At 37.8% G+C, this 22,586-nt stretch overlaps 1 protein-coding gene across 2 annotated transcripts; it reads right to left on the reverse strand.

Annotated features, from left to right (window-relative positions):
• Positions 1 to 149: 149 nt before the first annotated feature.
• LOC127956196 (laminin subunit beta-1) lies at positions 150 to 22,269 on the reverse strand. 2 transcript variants are annotated; one of them, XM_052553976.1, is made up of 33 exons: positions 22,099 to 22,269; positions 21,032 to 21,204; positions 19,897 to 20,032; positions 16,817 to 16,890; positions 16,379 to 16,567; positions 16,212 to 16,275; positions 15,906 to 16,105; positions 15,704 to 15,824; positions 15,392 to 15,580; positions 13,936 to 14,112; positions 13,692 to 13,804; positions 13,540 to 13,619; positions 13,269 to 13,404; positions 12,911 to 13,069; positions 12,708 to 12,829; positions 12,512 to 12,632; positions 11,742 to 11,931; positions 11,333 to 11,476; positions 10,994 to 11,225; positions 8,871 to 9,034; positions 8,557 to 8,781; positions 7,629 to 7,843; positions 7,447 to 7,543; positions 4,968 to 5,337; positions 3,881 to 4,065; positions 3,556 to 3,797; positions 2,919 to 3,119; positions 2,447 to 2,591; positions 1,968 to 2,172; positions 1,555 to 1,696; positions 1,302 to 1,478; positions 740 to 899; positions 150 to 658 (listed from the first exon to the last, which is right to left on the reverse strand). In XM_052553976.1, the coding sequence occupies exons 1-33, from the start codon at positions 22,130 to 22,132 to the stop codon at positions 522 to 524; spliced, it is 5,319 nt and encodes a 1,772-aa protein (XP_052409936.1). In that variant the 5' UTR covers positions 22,133 to 22,269; the 3' UTR covers positions 150 to 521. The 2 variants fall into 2 exon arrangements, with proteins under 2 accessions (XP_052409936.1, XP_052409935.1); XM_052553975.1 differs by having other exon boundaries at positions 15,704 to 16,105.
• Positions 22,270 to 22,586: the final 317 nt, after the last annotated feature.

Here is a 22,586-nt window from a genome sequence, read left to right on the forward strand (position 1 = left end):
TAAATGATCATTGTATGATCAATTAACACATGATCAATTAACAATTAACACAATTAATATTGAATAAACATCGTACAATATTTGTTTTCATTATTTTACTGTTTCCACAGTTTTATGAAAGGAATAAAAACAAAAATCCACAGTTGTCATAGCTTCGTTATCACATGTAATTTTTATTTTGGCATTTCATATGTCACCATTAGTTTTATCAAGCAAATCCAAACTGATTTGCTGTTCACAAGGGACATGGGGCTTTCTCCTATTCTGCCAAGAGGAATGTTTGTTGAGAAAATATTGCACATTGCAATATTCTTCATAAAGGACACAATAAACTGGATGAGTTATTTATAGTTTCATAGAAAAGGCAAAAATATGTATTCAATTCAAGTTTATTTAGCTATGCAATGAAAGGTCAAATTAAAATCTTGCATTGCTTTTGCAATGGCAACATGTTTTTAATAATACACAGCTGATTATAATCTGAGTTTATAACGTTATTAATTAGTTCTTGGTCATTGTAGTTAAGCGCAGGTGCTGTAGATGGTGATTTTCTGACTGAGTTCTTGCAGTACATCCCTGGCCTCGTTCTCCAGTGCATCCATCTCCTGAGCTTTCTCCACCAGAATGTCCTGATTGACCTCAAATAATCTCTCCAGTTCTGGAAGAGTTAAAAAAGAAGAAAAGTGAGGAATCCTAGGTAAATCTATAATCAAATCTTCAAACCTGGGAGCAGTTGTACCTCTCAGTCTCTGCAGTTTGGTCGTGGTATCTTTTAATAGAGCTTCTGCCTCCTGACGTAGTTCCTCGGCCTTCTGACGTGCATCCACCACACCTGCTGCCTTCTGATCTATCACACCACTGGCCAGTTGGTACTTCGGTTGCACGAGTAAGTCAATGTCCTAAAATACACAAAGGGTCAAAAGCGTATAAGAGAGTATAAGCATATGCATTCAAGAAAAGTATCAATTTAATACCTGTGGTGTCTCCATCAACTAATATTTTCCTTACACCTTAAATATATTAAAATCTATAGTATAGTTTTGAGTAATTTTTAATAATAAATGATTATGCTTAACAACTTGACAAAGTCTTATTTTCGAGACATTCCTTCTTTGATCTTCATCAGAATATCAGGACAGTTGCATCACTCCAACATTTTTAATTGTATGTCCCCCAAAATAATATCAAAATGTGTTTTAATACACACATTAAAAACATGTTCAGCGTAGTATTCAAGTATTTTAATGAGTGAACTTCATTTGAATGTATTTTTGAATAAATCGCCGCTAAAATCCAGTTACCTTTTCAGTGAGGTCGATTTCTGATGTGATGTACTCCTTTAGCCTTACAGTCTCATCTGCGCTGCGGGATGTTTCTTGAGTTTTGTGTTGGAGTTCGTCGACCTCTCTCTCGAGATCCAGAAACCTTCTTGTGCTGCTACTCAGTTTGAACTCAGTCGCTTCAGTTTTTGATTGCACCTGTAAACACACATTTTGAGTAAGTAAGAAATTCAAAAAACAGACGCATAGTGATTTTAAAGGTAGACATACTCACATCTGCGATTTGTTGTTTTGTTTGGTTCATGTCGCTCTTCACCTCTTGCAGTTTTTCGCCGGCTGCAGTCTGAGCACGTTCAGTGTCCTCCAGAGTTTCCTTCGCCTCATCAGTGGCCCGTTTCAGAGCTGTAGCTCTCTCCCTGTGATACACACACAAAAAACACACACTTCTCTAGTCAAGGATGTTGTTATGATGCAGGGATTTTATTAAAGTATGTTACAGATTCACACTGTTCTCTATGTAGTTTTTTGCTTCTTATCAAATGCCTTTTCCCTTGTCCCATACCCAGTAATCATTTTTTTAATTATGACAATCTAAGAAAAAGAGTGAAATATAAATATATTTAGAAAATCAATAACGTAAATAATTAACAAAAGGTATATTTTGAAAGTGTGTATGTGAACACTGACTTGGCAGCCTGTGCTGCTTGCAGGAGTCTCTGTGCAGTGTGTGCGCTCTCTGCCGTCTGGGACAGGATATCATCCACCTGGGTCAGTCTGGACAAATGTTGGTGGATCTCTGTGGTCACGTTTTTTAGTGCAGCAGGCAACACTGGCAAACTCAGTTTCATCACCTCATCTGCTACTTCTTCTATACGCTTCAGATCAGTTTCGTCTACACAAACAAACAGATTCAAGTTTCTAACATCAATATTTAGATTTTTACTGTATTTGTGACATAATTTATATATGATATCAAGGGTTTGTAGCATAGGACATATAGGGGTAATCTAAAGCTTTTATACTTTATAAAAAAATCTAGTATCATTTGATGCAGATCTGCATAGCTTGCACACAATACATACTGAGTGTTTGAAGAACGTCTGTTAGTATGCTATTCTCAGCACGGCCAAAGTGTGAGTGTTTTCTATATACGTGACAATTCATACTTGTGAGGAAGTCTCGTATTTGCTGAATGAGGTCTCTGAGCTCCTCATTGGTCTGTTCCACTCGCGCTTTGCTCTGATTGGCTCTCAGTAATACATCCTGAGCGTTGAGCTTGGCCTCATCGGCACGTCCTCGAGCATCTGACACCTAAAAAAAAATAAACACATATGCATGCCCTTATGCATGCTCATACTTTAATGTTGAAAACAGTTGAAATGTTGAATGTTGATGTTGATGTTTTGACATTTATTTAAAATTTTTACAATTTCCAGTGTAAATGGCTTTACTGTCACTTTTGATCAATTTAATACGGCATGTGACTGCTAAATAAAAGTATTGATTTCTTGCAACAACAACAACAAATCATACTGACCCAAAACGTTTAAATATTAATGTATATATATATATACGAATTTCAGTGGACATAATAAATAAAATAGAGTAATAATAGTTAAAACTGTTGCAGATACTTACCATCTTGTTTAGCTTGTCTACTTCTCTTAAAGCATGCAGGACCTCCTGGTCTGAGTTTTTGGCTTCGTTCAGGGCCTTTTGGGATCGTGTCACAATGGTCTCACATCCTTCCCCACCACACTGGGACGTGCCATCCGCGCTCACACATCCCAAACCGCCACAGTTACCGCAACCATCTAGACCTGACCCCCCTCCACACACCTCCACACACACCCACACATCTGATATTATAACTCATCAAAAAATAGGTCTGATACATTCAAATAGCAAGCAGCACATTGTTTGGATTTTGACTAACATTTGACTAATATAGGATATGTTTCTGAGAACTTATTAGCACGAGCACCAAAATTGTAACGCAAACTAATTCCTTCAAAGTTGCCCAAAAATGTTGCACCAATAATGAGTCTATATCAGCGTAAAACATGAATTAATGAAAAACTGTAGAATAAGACAAATTGACAACTAACCGAAATGAGTACTAAAATGACTAAAACTTAAAGTGAAACTTAAACTTCAATCTTCAAAATGTGCCGATGTTTACATCAAGTGTGAACACAAATTAAGATATTTTTGATGAAATCCGAGAGCTTTCTGATCCTGCATAGACACAATCAAGACCCAATAGTTTAATTACCTGATGGCTAAGTCGTGAAAGGTCTGCGGCGTCCAGGTCAGATTCAATTTTGTCCAGCCTCTGTAAATGCAGCTGATGTTTCAGGTTAAATTCGTTTACTGTGCTGTCTAATTTGGCCTCTGTAGCTTTCCGTATCTGGGCAGACTCTTTAACTGTACTTTTTGGATCAGAGACAGCTCGATTGACACGAAACTGCGCCTCTCCGGATTCCTTGTAATACTCTCTGATGCTGTCCACCGCACCTTCAGGAGATGATCAGCACACACTTCAGATAACATCACGTGTGTCTTAAATTCAAACCGGTATGTTTGTGTGCTCTGCTCACCTCTCGGGTCTGAATGTTTGATATTCAGAACCTGCTGCTGTTTGTCAGAGGAGATCTCTTGTAGGTTTTGGGCCTCCTCAGTCAGGCCTTTTAGGTTCTCCACAGCCTGCTGATGGTCAGCAGAGACCTTGTCCAGATCTGTTACAGATCGGTTCATTGATTTTCTCAGGAGAGATGCTGTCTCACTAAGATCAGAAGAAAGAAACTGAAATATCAGAAAGTGAAGAGTGTGGAAAACAACTGCATTCACATTAACCCTGGTCTTGAAAGCAGACTCGGATCTCTTTTGTCCATTTTCGTTGAGAGTCTGAGACTCAATCCATTTTCTATTAACACTGATGTTTTCACACATCCAGATCAACTAACTATTAATGGTATTTTATTTTAGCCATGTGCAAAACTATGTATTTTCAGAATCAACAAGTTGGTGTTACAAACATACCGCTGAAACCCTGGGAGAGCATAGTCCATCTTACAATGACTGAAGTCTGCTAATACAAATATTGGTGCATTAGGTTTGTTATGTAATTGCTGATGGACACAAATAAGCAGCTTTTGAAGCATCCCCAGTGGGCGGAATATATATGGCACAGATGAAGATATTTCCATAGTCTCTTGGCAAATAATAAGGTCTTAGACTTATGTCTATAAACATATAATATGTTTATAAACATATAAGATCAGGAGTACATACCGTATCCTTTACTGAATAATGTTTACACCAAGAATCTCAGATGAAAACATGGCTTCAATCTGACTTCAATCATAAATGTTTGTATTTGACTATATATATATATATGTGTGTGTGTGTGTGTGTGTTTACTAATGCACAAATTGTATGACCTACATTTATGCCATTACTTTGAAAAACTATTGCTTTAAAGGTGTTGGGTTGGTTGTGTTTAACACCATGCTAGCTTCTGTGTGCGTTTTTCATGGCGAGAAAAATGTATGGCTAAATCAAATCATGTTTTTACGATTAATTTACGCTGAAATCTCTAAAACTCTATTTGGCTTAAAAATCTCTTTAGAAGAGTTAACCAAATAAAAAAGTTTTGTGATATGAGTGTGAATGTGTAGTACACACTTGACTTGCTGCAGCTTCCTCTGCACGTGTGTGAGCGTTTGCTGAACCTTGTCATCTTCCAGAATCTGTCTGAGCTGTCTGGTTTCATCATCCAGACTCGATATGATGTCTTTGTAGGGTGTAGCCACGCCAGTGTCTTTAATTTCCTCCACTGTATCCACCAGTCTCTGCGTGTGATTGGTCAGCTCTCCCACATTAACATCCCAATCGCGGAAACACAGATGACAGGCCTCGCAGTCAGGAAACGTCCCAATGTAGCCACGTCCACATGAGTCACACCTCCGCCCAGCTACACCCTCTACACACACACACTCTCCGGTCATCTTATTACACTGCTGAGTAGCAATGCCTCGTGGATCACAGTCGCATGCTGGAACACAAACATGCACAAATGATTGAAAAAATGAAATGATGCCAAAATTCTTAGGATTTAAAATCTTGGATGTGAGTGCTGGAAGGAACAGTGAATTATTGTACGCATGTGTGCGATGGAATGTGTGAGAACACATCTGCTTATTACCACGCATTATAAACTGTGTGAGAAAACTGGGAAATATGTGTTTGGGTGAATCTCCTAAAGACCATGTCTAGATCATAATTAACCCCAAAACCAAAAGAAAAATATGAAAAGCATCATTATTTTTAATTATTAATACAAAATTTTATACCGTTTAATATTGTTAGGTATCAAAAATATTCTCATTATGGCAGTTGGAAAAATACAGAAGAGGATTAGGCCCAAGCAAAAATAAAGAAAATAAAACCAATTCTGAGAAAAGTATCGAAATAAAATGTTAAGAAAAACTAATTTATTTTTCAAGAATAAAGACATTATAATGCCAGATTAAACTTGTTACATTTTTGAGAAAAGTTTTGAAATAAAATGTTGAGAGTAAACGCATACAATTTTGAGAATAAAGTCATTGTGTTTCGAGAAAAAAACTGGTTACATTTAGAGGGAAAAAAGACAAAACAAAATGTTGAGAGTAAACTCATTTTATTTTGAATTTTATTTATTTTATTTTTAAATTGACCCATTTTTTTCTGAAAACAACTTTATTCTCAAAATTTTAAGAGTTAGTCTCAAGATTTTGAAATCTTTCTCGAAATGTAAAAAGTTTAATCCCGCATTATAATGATTTTAATCTTGAGATGGTTTTATTAATTTTTTTATGACTGTTTGGCCCTAATCCTTTTCTGTGTACACAATACAAACAAATAAATAAATTGTACTCGATATGACAAATAAATAAATTGTACAGTATGGATCCGGGTTATTAGTAACTAAAAAATATTTGAATTACTTGTAAAATAACTGAAATAAAATCTATAAACATTTTTATATTTCTTTTATTTCAATTAGCTGCCAAGGCCAACAAGTCTAACTAAAAAAGAAAATAAACTATATAAAAAATAAAAAAAATTCAAAAACACCTAATAAAATGAACTAAATTCAAATTGAAACAGAAAATATAAAAATCTAATCTTATTCAATATATTAACGCAGTATATGTATGATACTAAAATAGCACTAGTATGAACACAAAACAAATTATTTTAATGATTAAATATTATTATTTATTTTTTGTTGTTGTTATAAACAGTGTTTGGTTCATAACATTCCTTTTGGAATATTATGTGTATTTTCGCCCTTTTTATTTTGATATTAAGAGCTTTTTGTTATCTCCATTGGAATTTCCTATGCCTCTTTTTATTTGACTTTGAAACATAAACACAACCTTTTAACTCTATATCAGGTTTATGGTCTTTTTCTGACAAAAGAAAACCATTAAAGGTGTTTATTCAATCAGATCAAAGATTGCGCATGTAAATGCAGCCATTATCCCCAAACCATTAAAATCCACTTCAATCCCGAGATGTTTTGCATTAGTGCTCACTTAATTGTACCAGAAAGATAAAAAGCACCAAAGGAGATATTGTTTGTTTGGTTATAGTTCAACAAGAATACTCATCCACACAATTTACTCTGGGTCTCTTGAACTTCTCTGTAGAATATTAGAGAGAAGAGAATAAATCACACCGACACAAATAAACACACATGCATATACTTCCCAACCAGTTGAAACATTCTGCATGTATTTGTTTGTAGCAGCCCAGTCTCACAAGGGAAACCTTGTCAGCGTACCACAGAAACATTGTCTGGTCACTTTTGAACTGTGTATTGGAGAAATCCATTATGACTTTGGGGACTATGTTGTATTTGAGTAACACAAGAGTAAGGAATACTTAGAAATTCTCCCATAAATAGAAACAAAACATCAACACATTTTCATGCTAACTTGATGTTTTCATCCATTAATTTTTATACACTATGCCAAAATTTGAATAGAAATGTGTTCATTAAAAGTCTGCTATTGGTGAAGTACATGTGCGGCACTAAATTGAGGGTGTAAATGTGCTACTTAACTGCACTGAAAGAACAGCACGGATCAGTTTTAATGAAGCAGTGCAGACTCACCATGGCACTGGAGCTCCGGGTTCCCCCAGAACAGTTCCCTGCACTCCTCACACGTCCTGCCTCCAAAACCAGGCTTACAGGAACACTGACCGGTCAGCTGAGACGAGCGTGAACACATGAAAACACATTGTTTGTGATTCAGTTGATATATGAATTAAATGAAGACGAATGTGTGTTCGTACCAGATCACAGGAGGACGTGTACGAATGTTCAGGGTGGCACTGGCAAGGCTGGCATCCTTTGCCACTGTTGATGTTCCATGTGTTCGGGGCACAGCGGTCACAGTGCTGTCCCACCACGCCGGGCAGACATGGGCACTGGCCAGTAACCCTGTCACACTCACACAAGCCGTCAACACATCCTTGCCTAGAACTTCCCACGAGATGGCACATGCATTCTGAAGACAAAACCAAACAAAAAAGGCCTTACAATAGCTTAAAGATGATTGAAAGGTTAATCCTATGTCGCTCAGAAGTTGCTCTTTCATAGTTCACTCAAAAATAAAGATTCTGCCAATGTTTCTTTGGTGGACCACAAACAAAGTTGTTTTGTTGTTCTTTTGAACCCCTTTGACTTTCATTGCATGCACAAAGACAGCTGAAAAATTCTTCAAAGTTCTATCATGAAACTGTAGATAGCGCAACTCAATATGACATAAGGACATTATTAGTGACATGTCACAGCTGACTAGTTCTCTCCTGTATAGGTAGCCAATGAGCAAGCTGTTCAACATTAAAATACTTGGCTAGTGTTTGTTGTAGCAGTAGCAATGCACTTCAGAAACCCTCCACCTTCCCCAGCTCCACCTGTATAAATCTGCTATGCAGAGATCCATGTATGCTATTTTATATGTGCAGCAGCAATATTTCTTACATGCTCACGGCAGCATGTTGTGGATGTATTGGCAGAAGCAAGTCTCAGTTCTCTCTCTCAGATATATTCCGCCAAGACCAAATACATTAACATTGTCATGCATATTACCACTCCGAGAGTTGTCATGACAGAACTTCTTTTCTCTAACATAGAACAACTATGTCACATACTAAAACAGCACTGAAAATGGATGGATTTTTAAACAAGAGCCCACACTTGTTTAAACCGAATACTCACTCCTGCAGTTCTGAGTACGGGCATCTCCATAATAACCACGACTGCAGTACTGGCATGCACTGCCATCGGTGTGAAACAGACATTTGAGACAGGCACCAGTGCGGGCGTCACATGATTCAGGGTCCTGCATGTTAATATTTCTGTTACACTGACACGGATGGCACCGTCCTCCTGGGACCTGAGGGTTACCATAGTATCCAGAGGCACATTCCTCACACTTGGGTCCTATAGGATGGAAGAGGAGTGAGATTTGTTTTAAATTGGAGTTTTAAATAATAGCTTCTTCTCTTAATTTCTCAGACTGCTGTATTCACCTTTGTAGCCAGAGCTGCAGACACACACCATTTGGAGAGAGTTGGGATTTTGGTAACAGCTTTCAGCGAACTGCATTCCACTTCCAGGTCCGTTAGGACACATACAAGGGCGGCACGGCTCGCTGGAGCCCAGCAGTGTGTTACGGTGATAACCACTTTCACACCTGGAACAGAGGGTTTTAATAATCATTTAATGTGGCTTAAACAACCCCAATGTCATAAAATGCTTTAAAAAAAGTATACATCCTGGAATAAACACAAATACACATCACACAAATCATTAATCTTTGAAATAAATCACCTTTTATGAACTAATAATGGAAAAAAAAATTCAGCGAAATAAACTTTCAATACAAACATTATGACTAACCTATACTTAAGACAAGTACAACAATATTTTTTAAATATTTACCACTTTAAATGCACAACTTGGATGTATTTTAAATAACTGGCTTCTCAAAAGAGCTTACTGAGCCCAGAGCTGCACTATATGCACCCATAGAGCCCAGATATTGAGCTGTGCCAAGAGCCTAAAGAAACTCTACAGCAAACAATGAGCCTGCACCTTGTTTTAATAACTGCTTGTCTATCTGTTAAAAAGATACATCTGCTGTCTAAAAAAAGAAAAGTATCTCTTCATCACTGACATTTTTTCACTGTTTTCCTCATCCGAAGAGACTAAAAACTGCACAAAGTGCATGAATATTTAATGACTTATGGACTAAGCGTTATGATTGAGTGAGCCTTGCTAAACAACGCAATATAACATTTTCACATGATATGGTTTATTTTTGGTACCACAATTCAGGGTCAAAGCCATAAAAGTAATTTAATAATAAAAAAGATAAAAACTTCATCCTAACCACAAAAAGGTCCAAAAAAGAGGTTCACCCACTGTTAAAGGGAGAGTTCACCCAAAAATTAAAATTACCTAATATATTTACTCCCCCTCAAGTCATCCTAGGTATATATGACTTTTTTTCTTTCAGACAAAAAAAAATGTCCTGGCTCTTCCAAGCTATATAATGGGGTAGAAATTTTGAAGCCCAACAAAGTGCACCCATCTAATATAAAAAGTGCTCCATAGAGCTTCACAAGGCCTTCTGAAGTGAAAGTGATGTGTTTGTGTAAGAAAAATATCCTTCTCTAGCATCCACTGACTGGTGGAATGGCTTTCCAGCGGATGACAGGATGTACCGTATTTTCCGGACTATAAGTCACACCTTTTTTTCATAGTTTGGCTGGTCCTGCGACTTATAGTCAGGTGCGGCTTATTTATCAAAATTAATTTGACATGAACCGAGAGACATGAACCAAGAGAAATTAATCAATAGAAAACATTACCGTCTCCAGCCGTGAGAGGGCGCTCTATGCTGCTTAGTGCTCCTGTAGTCTACACTGAAGACATAGAACCTCTCGTGGCTGTAGACGGTAATGTTTTCTATTGATTCTAAATAAATGCGACTTTTAGTCCAGTGTGACTTATATATGTTTTTTTCCTCATCATGACGTATTTTTGGACTGATGCGACTTATACTCAGGTGCGACTTATAGTCCGAAAAATACGGTAGTCATAGCGTAAAGCCCTGTCCACACCAAGAACGATAACTATAAAGATAACGATAAAGATACAGTTCAATATCAATATTAAAGAATAGCAGATTCCAAACCACAGCAATAACAATAACGGCAAAGTGAAACGATATCATTTCAGAATGATTTTTATCCTGCCGATGAACGATTAAAACATTAACGGCCAATCAGAACCCATCCTGCTCCTATAAGGAGCTGGAGAATATAAAGCGGCAGACGAGCGTGCGCATATCAGACATATAAACATACGATAGCATTCACTGATGTGAACGCTAATATCGTTGTCTTTATAGTTATAGTTCTTGGTGTGAAGGGGGCTTAAGAAGGATGTTTTGTTTACAGCAAAGGAAAACCATTGTGGTGCACTTTTTCGTTTTTTTTTTTTCGTTCTCATTGATTGCCATTATAAAGCCAGGATTTTATATATGTATATATATATATATAGATATATATATGGCATCATAATGGTATTATACTACCAAATCATGTACAGTATCAGACCTGTTAAACAATATTTTATCCTCTTTTACCTCTCACAGTTGTGGCCTGTGGTGTGACCCCTGCAGTTCAGACACTCGCCCGTAACTGGGTGGCACTGTTCACTGTTCCTGTTACAGAAGCAGGGCTGGCATTGAGGGAAGCCCCAGTGGTTGGGCTTACAGTTGTCACATTGCCGCCCATATGCCCCTGGCACACATAAACACTGGCCCGTGGTGGGGTGGCAGAAGAGGTTCTGAGAGCCCAGTGGGTTACAGTCACATGCTAACGAGGAAGTGATCAGAAAAACATTGTTGATGTTATTCTTTGCTAATGGCTATGTTGGTGTCCATTGGTTTGTTTATGTGTGCATATGAGTAGTTTTCACTTACATCTACATCCTGAGGGTCCAAACAGGTAGGTGGTCGGGGCACAGGTGTCGCAGTTCCTTCCTAAAATGTTGGGTCGGCACTGACACTGCCCACTGACATTGTCACACACTGTGCTCAGAGAACCTTGGGGGTCACACTTGCACTCTGCCAGTGATAAATAATTGAGAGACAAATGGCAGTTATTAAGTAGAACTCATAAAAATAATGTACAGTACTTTTAAAGCTGAAGTATATGCACTTTCTGCACCACTAGCATCACCAAACTAAATAGCAAAATAATGATTGCTTTAAAGTGGGCTTCCCTAAAACAGCAGCAAAAGATTGTGGGAAATATAAACTCAAAAAAGCATAAACCGGTACTTATTTGGAAAATCTCTAGTATTAGCTAGCTGCATTTTGTGTTTCTCACCCAGAGCTCCATTGTGAAGTAGTGCTGACACACTGAAGATGTAATCTCTGCAAATATCCGTTAGGGGGATTTTAATAACACCCTGGCTGCGCTCCATACATCTGTATTTCTGGAACATCTCATAGTCCTCCCGCTGCTGTGGTCCGCCAGAAAACAGAGCCAGGTTTTGCACCTCTGGCAAAAGCACTATCTACAGAAGTCCAAGGTCAAGGTTTAAGTCAATATGAATGAATATCGTAATAAACCACTGTGTTGTAAATGTAGAGCTTAGAGGAAAAATTTACTTGTATTAGTGGGTATGTTTTATATTCATGCACTAGATTTTTCAAAAATTGTAAATAAAACAGATAATTTGAGTATATTTTGCAAGAAACTACAATTTCAGTCTTTCTACTGTACTCCAAAAAATTTTTCAGTATGTTAAGGTTCTCAAAACAGTGTACAATTTGGCAAATATGCATTCAAACAGCTTCATAAAGGTACTATAATGTCTTATTTGGAATATAAATAGTCCCGATGACCAAAAGGTTGTCTTTAAAAGGATTGGTTTAGTGATCATTATCATTATCGATATCATTAAAGCCACTAAAGGTAAATGAAAAGCCATCACCATTACATAAAATGCATAATTTGCATATTTTTTTACATTTGGATACATTTTTATAGCTAAATCTGACATCTTGATTTGTACATAATTTGTAAATTATATCATATTTTTTAAACCTAAAACGGCTATAAATTGCATTAATATGCACATTAAATAAACTTACTGAATCAACAAGTGTATGAGGAGAAGAGTGATGGCTGTATGAGGAGTACTGCGGGAAGCTAATTTTCACTGTGTAATTTTGACCCTTCTCCAAACACACTGGACCAGGCAGAACCGTATGTCTGAAACACACAAGCACGTTCAGGAGTCAAATACATGGTAAACTAAACTCTGCACACACACTTATGCACCCTTACCTGGATCCAGGGTGCAGTGAGACAGTCTGCTTATCATTGTATGTAGAAGTGCAGTGTGCTGATGGGTAAGTGCCTCTGGGCCGCTCTATCTGTACTACAACCTGCTCCCATTCATCTGGCAACTACAATAAATGCATCAAACACATGTGTTTATTTGTGTAGCAGATACACTTTAAAGTGAACATGGTGTGTATGTTTATTACCAGTGGTTCATAGCGGATCATTAAGTTGTACTCCATAGATCGTGGTAAATTGTAAATGCTGAACCTCAGTGTTTCACCCTCTGGTACATCTGCAAATCCTTTACCCGTCCAGGTTGGTTTACGATCCAAAGGTAACGGTTTCTCAAGCACTTTTACTTCCTGCATACAGTCAACAAACACTCTGAATTTACTCGTTCAAATAAAGGTAGTTCTGTTACCTGTTACTGTACAGAGCTCACTAGTTGTCACATTCAAAACACTCATGTCACAGTTAAAAATGCTGAATTCCTTTTGTTTTAAAATGTTGAAAAACTAATTCTGCTTCTATATAATGAATGAAGGCGAATGGTACACTTACGGGTCCGAAGGAAGCATCCTCAGCTTCGTAAATATAGTGGTCCAGTGCCGCAAAGTAGTACCCAGAATGCACTTGGTCACATCGTCTACCAAACATATGCTTCTTACAGGCACACTGTCCTGTCTCCCGAGAACAACTACAGAGAGAACAGAAATATTAGGAAGAATATGTATGTAGGCCTGGATGAATTAATTTACAGTATGATAAAAATATTGAAATCAGTTGACATAGGCTTGTTATGATAATCAATTATTGTTATGTGCGTACTTACTTATTATTCAAAGCCCCGCCTACGTCACAGTCACATGGTCTGCAGCCATCCATATCATTACTGAGACCCCAGTGCTGCGGCTGAAGGGGAAACTGTGTTATGCCCAAGCACGAATACACAGATTACATAAACTAGTAATAACGCTCTTTTACCAGACACTGGTCACAATTTCGTCCAGTCACAAGACGTTTGCAGTAACAGCTTCCTGTCTGTATGTCACAGGAACTTCCTGCTGGGAGTGTGCCTAGAGGATTACAGCTGCATGCTGGGTTTACAAAAACACACACAAAAGAGAGAATGAAACAAACATGGTCATAGAGGAAGCCAGGGGTCAAAGCCTTGAAAAAAACCCATGAGAAAAGCTGCTGGTGTGTGAATATGTGTGTGTTTACGCACGCCGACAGCCTAATGGGTCTTCACTGAGGCCATAATGTCCCTTTTTACAGTGGTCACACCGTTGTCCCTCCACGTTAGCTTTGCAGCGACACTGTCCGGCTATCATATCTCTTTGAACATCTGTAGCGCTGTCACATAAGCCTCCGTTCAGAGAACCAAGTGGGTCACAATCACAGGCTAAATACAAACAAATGACACAGTTATAAAATAAGATCAAATTAATTCAATTTCTCAGTTGAATATGTAGAGTCAATTAACTTTTAATTATTTAACTCTGAATTCAAATGAAAATTGAATTGTTCTGATAGGATTAGTTCACTTCCAGAAAAATTATCCAAGATGTCTTTCTTTCTTCAGTTGCAAAGAAATTACGTTTTTTGAGGAAAACATTCCAGGAGTTTTTTCAATATAGTGGACTTCAATGGTGGCGGGTTGAAGGTTCAAATTGCAGCTTCAAAGGTCTCTAGCCGAAGAATAAGGGTCTTATTTCTGTCATTTCAGAAAAAAATACAATGTATATAGTTTTTAACCACAAATGCTCATCTTGCACTAGCTCTGCGATGTACGTCCACGACTTCATGCTTTACGTAATCACGTTGGAAAGGTCACGCACAGTTAGTTCTTCGTTTGTGTACTTTTGTGTTTGGGTGAAAAACATGACATCTTATTTTCTCCTCCAACTCGTCCAACATCATTATTTAACTTATTTTTTTGTAGAGAGCATTTGACTTTTTTTGCACGCACGCTTTTTAAACACTTCCGCTTACCTGACCTTTACTTGACCTTTCCAAGGTTATTATTGTTATACATGAAGTAGAACTTGTGCATGGTGAGCATTTGTGGTTAAAAAGTACATAAATTAAATGTTTTTTAGAAAATGACCAATCGTTTGGCTAGATTAGACCCTTCCCTTATTCCTTGTCTGCACTGAAACTGCAATTTGGACCTTCAATCCGTTGGTCACCATTAAAGTGCATTATATGGAGAAAAATCCTGGAATGTTTTCCTTAAAACCTTTATTTCTTCCATTCTGCAATGTAACACAATTACCGTATTTTCCAGACTATAAGTCGCACTTTTTTTCATACTTTGGCTGGTCCTGCGACTTATAGTCAGGTGCGACTTATTTATCAAAATTAATTTGACATGAACTGAGAGAAATGAACCAAGAGAAAACATTACCATCTCCAGCCGCCAGAGGGCGCTCTATGCTGCTCAGTGCTCCTGTAGTTTATACACTGAAGACATAGAGCGCCCTCTCGTGGCTGGAGACGGTAATGTTTTCTCTTGGTTCTTGGTTATAAATAAATGCGACTTGTAGTCCAGTGTGACTTTTATATATGTGTTTTTCCTCATCATGACGTATTTTTGGACTGATGCGACTTATACTCAGGTGCGACTTATAGTCCGAAAAATACGGTAAATCTATCCTCTTTAAAGTGTTAAACACACTTACGCTCACAGATCCTGGAGTCTCTGATGTTTCTGCCAGGGTGCCTGTAGTAAAAGGGTTTGCAGTTCTCACACCACTGGCCCTCTGTGTTGTGCTGACAGTCATCACACACTCCTCCACTCCTATTCCCCGATGACAGATACACCGCCATGTCGAAATGACAGGAATGCGAGTGATGGTTACACTCACATCCTGAGAGAAAAAACTAAAGATGAATGAACTAAATTTAAAGGCTTTCATTTCATTTTAGAATGCAGAAATGTCAGTGGGAAATAATGCTGTTGTGTTTTGTATTAAAACTGTGGGCTGTCATACTCTTGCATGCATTTGTCTCCCGACCCACTGCTGGTCTCCAGGGCAGATCATGGTAAAAGTCCTCACACTCTTCACAGTTCAGTCCAGTAGTGTGGTGATTACACATGCAATGACCATGAACCTGCACGCACACACACAGAGACACAGGTGAGTAATGTGCAAGTGGATCTGGATTGTGATAGTTGTTGTTTTGTTTACTCACCATGCCCTCAACCCCTGCCTCAACGCCGACTGGTGCACACTTGGAGGAGTGGCCATAGCAGAAACAGTTTCCACGGACGACCATATCGTACAGAGCGTAATAGTATTTATCTTTCACTCCCTCTCGGTCATCAAACAGATCATCACCTAAAGTGTGCAACTTTTCCATCCGTATACGCAAGTTTGTAATCTTCAGTAAGTCTAAAAGTAGTAAAAAAAAAATAAAAAATAAAATAAAAACAATTGTGTGAAAATTCTGTAGAAATCTTTTCAAATCACAAGAGGGTTGCTGCCCTGATTTACTTACTCTGAATGCGTGGGCTGTAAGGGTCCGGAATATTAAACGCAGGATCAAGTGCCCTAAATATGACCTGTGTGCAAGTATACAAGAACAGTGGCTCAGGAGTTTAATTTTGCATAGTATATGTAAGTATGTTTATATTTGTTTATGCATGAGCACTACACAGTACACACCTCTCCTTCTGTTGATGGCTCAACGCCTGAATAGCGGCTGACACAAATAACATCATCCACTTTTCTGATTGGCCCCTGAGGGACGTGCGGATAGGATTCAGCACATTGGAAAGCATAGTAACGGTACACCTGCCAGCTTCGCCCATAATCTGCAGAACGCTCAATCAGCATGGCTGCCGGCCGAAAGGTCTGTGGAAAAAAGCAATACGTTCACTTAGAATCGGATACTAAAAAAGGCTAAAATTTCTCAAAAGCATCATAGCAGCTTAGCAAGGAGGTCATAGAGGCCGCCAATGGCTTCTATGATCAGGTTACAATTAGTAACACAGTTCTGGACTTAAAGAGAAGAACTTCAAACATATCTGCACATATGTTCTACATTCCTCAAGACTGCTCTATTTCAGTGTGTTTATGCGTGCGTGACCGTGTCTTTCTCACCTTAAAGGTCATGATGAGGTGTGTGAAGTGGAATTCAGCTTCCAAATCCAGCTGAATGGTCACATTTTCAACTCCTAATATAAAGGAATGGATAAATGAGTGAAGAAATAAATAAACGAGGTTAGGATAAACTGGACCCATTCTAAATAATATTTTATGCAACAGTAACGGTCATTTAATTTGACTGGTGAAGTATGTACTGTAGCTCAATTGGTAGAGCATTGCTTTATCAAGTGCAAGGTTGGGGGTTTGATTCCCTGATAATATCTTGATAATATCAAAAAGTCAGAGGGTTGTTTCATGAAAAAAGAATTTTCCTTGATCTTTGAAACAAAAGACTTCACTGTCTTGTGTAAACATATTGTAAATTTTAGAAGTCAAAACTTCCTCTTGAGTCTAAAAAGATCCCTTTGTCTAAATATGCCTGCTTCCCTAACATATAGTATAAAAAAACAGTACATAAAATGAGTATAATGTCTAGTACTTTGTTAACGGGTGTGATGTTTATTGTATCATCAGATGTACTAGCTACTTAAGACTATGCAATTTCAGATACAGCTCATTTTTTAAGCTAAGCTCCAAAAACGACTTGGTCTCCGATCAATGGATTCATGGCAATTCCTTATTAACATACAACAACCCATATTTGCACATCGACGACTCCTGTTGGGTGTTGAGAAACATCCAGGCATCCATGAAGTAATACAGAGAAGGTACAAAGTAGGATAGATACCAGTATTCCAAAACCCCAGAAGAGGATAATATAAGTACAGGGAAATGGAAAACATGCTCAATGAATCATGCTCAGGAATGCTGAACTTTAACATAGTCAACACAGTGGTTGATGGCAACATAGTTGGATAGATTTTTCATCCAAAATTTAAATTAAGTTTGCAAAGAGAAGGATTGGGCTGCTTAAACAATATTAAACTTCATGGAAAATGAGTAAATATTATAATATATATAATATAATGTACATTTTACGTACACAGATGCAGAGCTTTTGCATTCACTCTCAAAACTTGTGCATTCTCTTCAAAATGTATTTTAGTCCTCTGAGAAATGTTGTTTTTAACTGCAAAAGTATTTCCTCACACCTGATATAATTTCCATCACAACATTTTTGTGAGCAAACAAAAAGGTTCTTAAGGCAATTGAAAAGTTTCTGCAAGAGAATGCAAAGTTTCTTGAGGGAACACAAAAGTTATGCAAGAGAATGCAAAAGCATCGAAACATACGTTTTCCATCACCATGTACTTTTAGGGTCTCCATACAACCCAAACCTTAAAGGTACAGTAGCAACTGTAAAACAGGCTGTTTAATTCTAGTTGTCAGATGGAAAACGGTTATGAATAATGTGAAATGTAACATTTTATGCAGTCCATAAGTTAACAAGCCATTACTGCACAAAAAGTAACATTACACACTACAGGAAGCTGAAAATGTAAAGAAGCGTAATCTTTAAATCCCTTTTACTAAAAACAAAATTGAAACATTATAGAAAATGTCCACATTTTCTTTATATTTAGTGGGAACAATGGTGCAACAAAAGAGCAGCACAATGCCAAATAAAGCATCCAAAGTCCTAAATTCTCTGCCCTGCCACACACTTACACTCAGTCTGGTAGCGTGACTGTTGTGGAAACTCGTAGCTAGGGAGAGAGCAGGCCAGCTGTTTCCCACGCCCAGCGGCAGGATCCATCCCAACTCTTATTTTCTCATTCCCACTACTTCCTGTCAGCTCTTCTTCTCAGCAGAACTATTTCTTTTACTTGATTTCCCTCCTGTTCTCTCTGTCTGTCCAAGTTTATGCAGTTATACATTGTACTGTATGTTCTTCCAATGTATATTTTTCTGGGAGCAATGATAAGAGAATTGTGTGTTTTTGCGAGACTTTAAGGTGCATTTCTTTATTTCAAATTATTTGAGTGACTTTGAGTCTCATTTATGTTCCATTTAAAGGAAAATTCAATCAAAATAAAAAACCTGTCATCATTTATTCACCATTATGTCGTTCGAAACCCTGTGGCTTCCTTTCATGTTCGGAACACATTGAAATACATTTTGGTGATATTTTGGAAGAATGTTTGGTAACAAAGTAATTCTGGTGACAACCAACTTCCACAACGTGGAATATCTCAAAATATCTTCCTTTATGTTCCACAGAGGAAAGAAAGACAAACATGTCTGGAAACACTTTGGGGGGGGGGGGGGGGGGTGAACTATCCCTTTAAAGGTACAATTTGTAAGATATTTGCAGCAAAATATCCAAAAACCACTAGGCTAGTGTTATATATTTTGTCTAGCTGATTAATAACAATATCTCTAATTTTTTGAACTACTTGTAAATCATGAGAAAATTCCCATTCTAAACAGTGAAACAGTGACGTTAGTTACCCTTTGTTAGCGCCTTTACTGACGTAGAAACCACATGACAACAGTGTCCTGGACAAATGCGGAAGTAGCTTCGCGAATCGCGACAAACTTCAACTAGAAAGAGATGCCGATCTCGCTTGTGTTTTACTCGACAGGTGAGTTATTTTGATTTCTTTACAGAAAACATATGCTATTATAATGATCAACAAGATTAGTATCACAAATCGTTGAACTAGCGTTTGCTATGTATGCCCAATTATTGTGTTTGAATGGCCGTCGGTGGTTGGGTAGAAGACAACAAATGCCATCATTCCACGCTCCTTCTTAGCGTCATCAAACTATGCGATTGTTATTGTTTTGGTAGTGCGTCCTCTAGAGGCAGGTCCTACAACCTGTACCTTTAAATATCAATTTTGTCTCTGGGGTTACTAATATTTCTAATAAAACACACAAATTAGACAATTGTTGGCATATAGTCAAGCTACAAATATGTATACATAGTAAACTTCAGAAATTTCAGTCTTTGAAATTTTTTGAATATTTCAGTGCATATGAGATTCGACTTTTGATTGCAACTTTATAAATCTGTGCTTTGTTGAGATTTCCTCTGAAACTCTACAGGAGACATATTTGATCACCAAGAAATCTGGGGAAACAACTGAGATATTATTTGTGATTGTTCTTACTGTTGTGTGAGAACTTACCGTTCTCGGACTGCCACCAGGTTTTGAGGCGGTTGGGAGCGAAGGTTGTCACCACATTCTCAATGGTGTGGCTGTTGGGGTTGGTGAACTCATTGTACATCCGCCGAGAATTGCATTCAAAACAGTCTGCCTCATCCTGACGATGGACAGAGATCGAGATGCAGATGTTAGTGGAGCGAGTGAGACATATAGTGTCTTTCGGGGTTTAGCGAAAAGAAAAACACATTAATGCGGACTGCAGGAATCCAGATGTTCTGAACATGCACCTGTTTTTCCCACTCTCAAGAGTTTTGCGGTTTATCCGCTGACAATGCACACAATATCGAACAAGATGCTATCAATCCTTAAGGATTGAAAGTCTTTCTGATCAAATCACTTTCCATAATTTTCCTTGCAATAATAATAAATGAAGTTGGAAGCTATTTAGAAACCTGTCATAAAAGTACGCTAATTTGCGCAGATCTTGGTAGATTGCGTTGGTCATTATGGAAATGGTCTGATTGCAATGACCAACGCAATCTACCAAGATCCGAGCAAATTTGCATACTTTTATGATGGGTTTCTAAATATCTTCCAACTTCATTTATAATTATTGCAAGGAAATTCTGAAAAACTTCAAGGATTTGGAACGTCATTAAAGATTGAAAGCATCTTACATTTGTGCATCCAGACATTTGACTATTAGGTTTCAGATCAAATACACACAGTTCAGATCCCACGCACATCACACATTGACATTTACAGTCAGACTTCAGTCTGAGCTTCTTACCATTGCTCAGTTTATCTCTCACAATATAGAACTCAGAATACAGAGAATGTAATGAGCAAAACAGTGGCCTAAGGGGGTCTGGAACATCGGGCATGTGCCTTCATCCTCCCACCACATACTCTCCACACAGAGATCTGATTGTTCATCAGACAGAGAATATAAGCATGGAAAGAAACCCACCCAGCAACATAGAAAGATCATGACCAAATCAGATGTTTTTAGGTTGTATATGAGATTAAAAAAGTGCATTACAAATAATTATGCATACAATGTTTGTTTAAACCAATTGAACATATCTTTGGATATTTGATTCTCAAGTGCATGTCTGTAATAGTGCATGACTGTATATGTCTAACTATGCATTACCTGCAAATGGCTTACAATGCAGAATCTCTCTGGTCCATCCAGTCCACAGGTGGAGGAGGCTGTAAGCCGATGTGCTCTTCCTATCAGCAAATCACCAGTAGCAGGGTAACAGCTCCCCTCCGCACACTTGTCATTAAGATCAGGTAATTGTGCCAGGGTGTGTAAAGCAATAGCTATGGGAATCACATTGATTGTACCGATTAGATTGCATCCTAATATGTTTGAACATGAGCCGCATTACTAGTGTCATGAATCCCAAATGATAACCAGAAATATTAAAAAGTACAATAAAAGTTCCTTTATAGAGAGCCAGATGTCATACTTATAGGTCCAGTGAATGTTTCTCAGGGTAATTTTTCCATTACATTTTTTAATTTTTCGATTTTACATGCAACCACTAACATCACACAATAAACAAACACTGACCTGTGATTTTGCTTCAAAATCTTATAGTTTCTGTGACAACTAGCCCCTTAGTTATGTAACTCATACATTATTTCTATTTATTTTTTATTATAATCACTGAAACATGGGTGAACTAAGTACATGGTTAATCATTTTGGTTTCTGGTTACAGTCTTTGGAGTCTGTTTCTAATTATTGAAATGAATTTCACATGAGAACTTTTAATGACCTGATGGAGAGCTGAATGTGGCATGCAGGAAACCAGATGGGATGCACACAAACCTCTAGACACCAAACTTGACACTTAGTAACACCAAAACCTACTACATTTAAACTGGATGCTGACTTTGGACCACAAAACATTTCACAAACACTACATACCTGTACCTTTCTTCCAATACTTATACTTCAGAATAAAGTAAAGTTTCAAAATAAAGTTTCAAACTAGAACTAAAACTGTTTTGAATCGTGACAGGGACACTTAAACAACTTTTATTCTCTAGTTCTTTCGAATTCTACCTTAAAGACACCAAAACATTGATCTGTGTAAAACAATAATATTTCTGGCTCACCATCAAACTTCATACACAAACTGTATCAAATGAAAGCCACTGTCTTTTACATTTACGTTATGAATGGAAGAATACTAATAAATAAACTTACATATTGTAAGAGCTGTAATCTGGAGAATCCACATCGTTGCTCTCGTTCTCCAGCAGTGTTTTCCAGAGCTGAGTAACTGTGTGCGTGTGTGCGTGTGTGTGTGTGTGTGTGTGTGGAGCGTGGGAGCAGCGAAGCTTCCGCCCTTGATGTTAGTCAACGCTGATTTACGCTTGTAGTGCTGCTGCAAACACTATATCACGCCAAACACTCTGGAGCAGTCTCAAATCTTTGTAAGCTGCCTACCAAGACAGTTATTTTGGGGCTGCACATTTTAGAATAAGCATGTTTTGATGGCGCACGCACGAACAGCATTTTTTTGGGCATCGTACCGCAGGCGCGCTGACAAACAACGTTTTAATTTAATAAACACGGTATTACGTTACAACATTCGATAAACAAAAACCAAAAAACCTTCTTAAATCGATGATTCTATGTGGCATTATGAATAATGTAAAACACTTCTTAATTTTTATTAGCTTTTTCCTTTG

The sequence above is a fragment of the Carassius gibelio genome, chromosome B4 (assembly GCF_023724105.1).
Source record: "Carassius gibelio isolate Cgi1373 ecotype wild population from Czech Republic chromosome B4, carGib1.2-hapl.c, whole genome shotgun sequence".
NCBI lineage: Eukaryota > Metazoa > Chordata > Actinopteri > Cypriniformes > Cyprinidae > Carassius > Carassius gibelio.

Bases quoted from the DNA above. Each gene is read 5' to 3' on its own strand.
- LOC127956196 (XM_052553975.1), bottom strand. From the start codon at position 22,132: ATGTGGATTCTCCAGATTACAGCTCTTACAATAT. The intron at 16,568-16,816 runs GTGAGAAAGACA...TTTTTTCCACAG, and splicing joins ACCTCATCATGACCTTTAAG to ACCTTTCGGCCGGCAGCCAT. The intron at 14,113-15,391 runs GTAAGTGTGTTT...GTTTGTATTTAG, and splicing joins AGACTCCAGGATCTGTGAGC to CCTGTGATTGTGACCCACTT.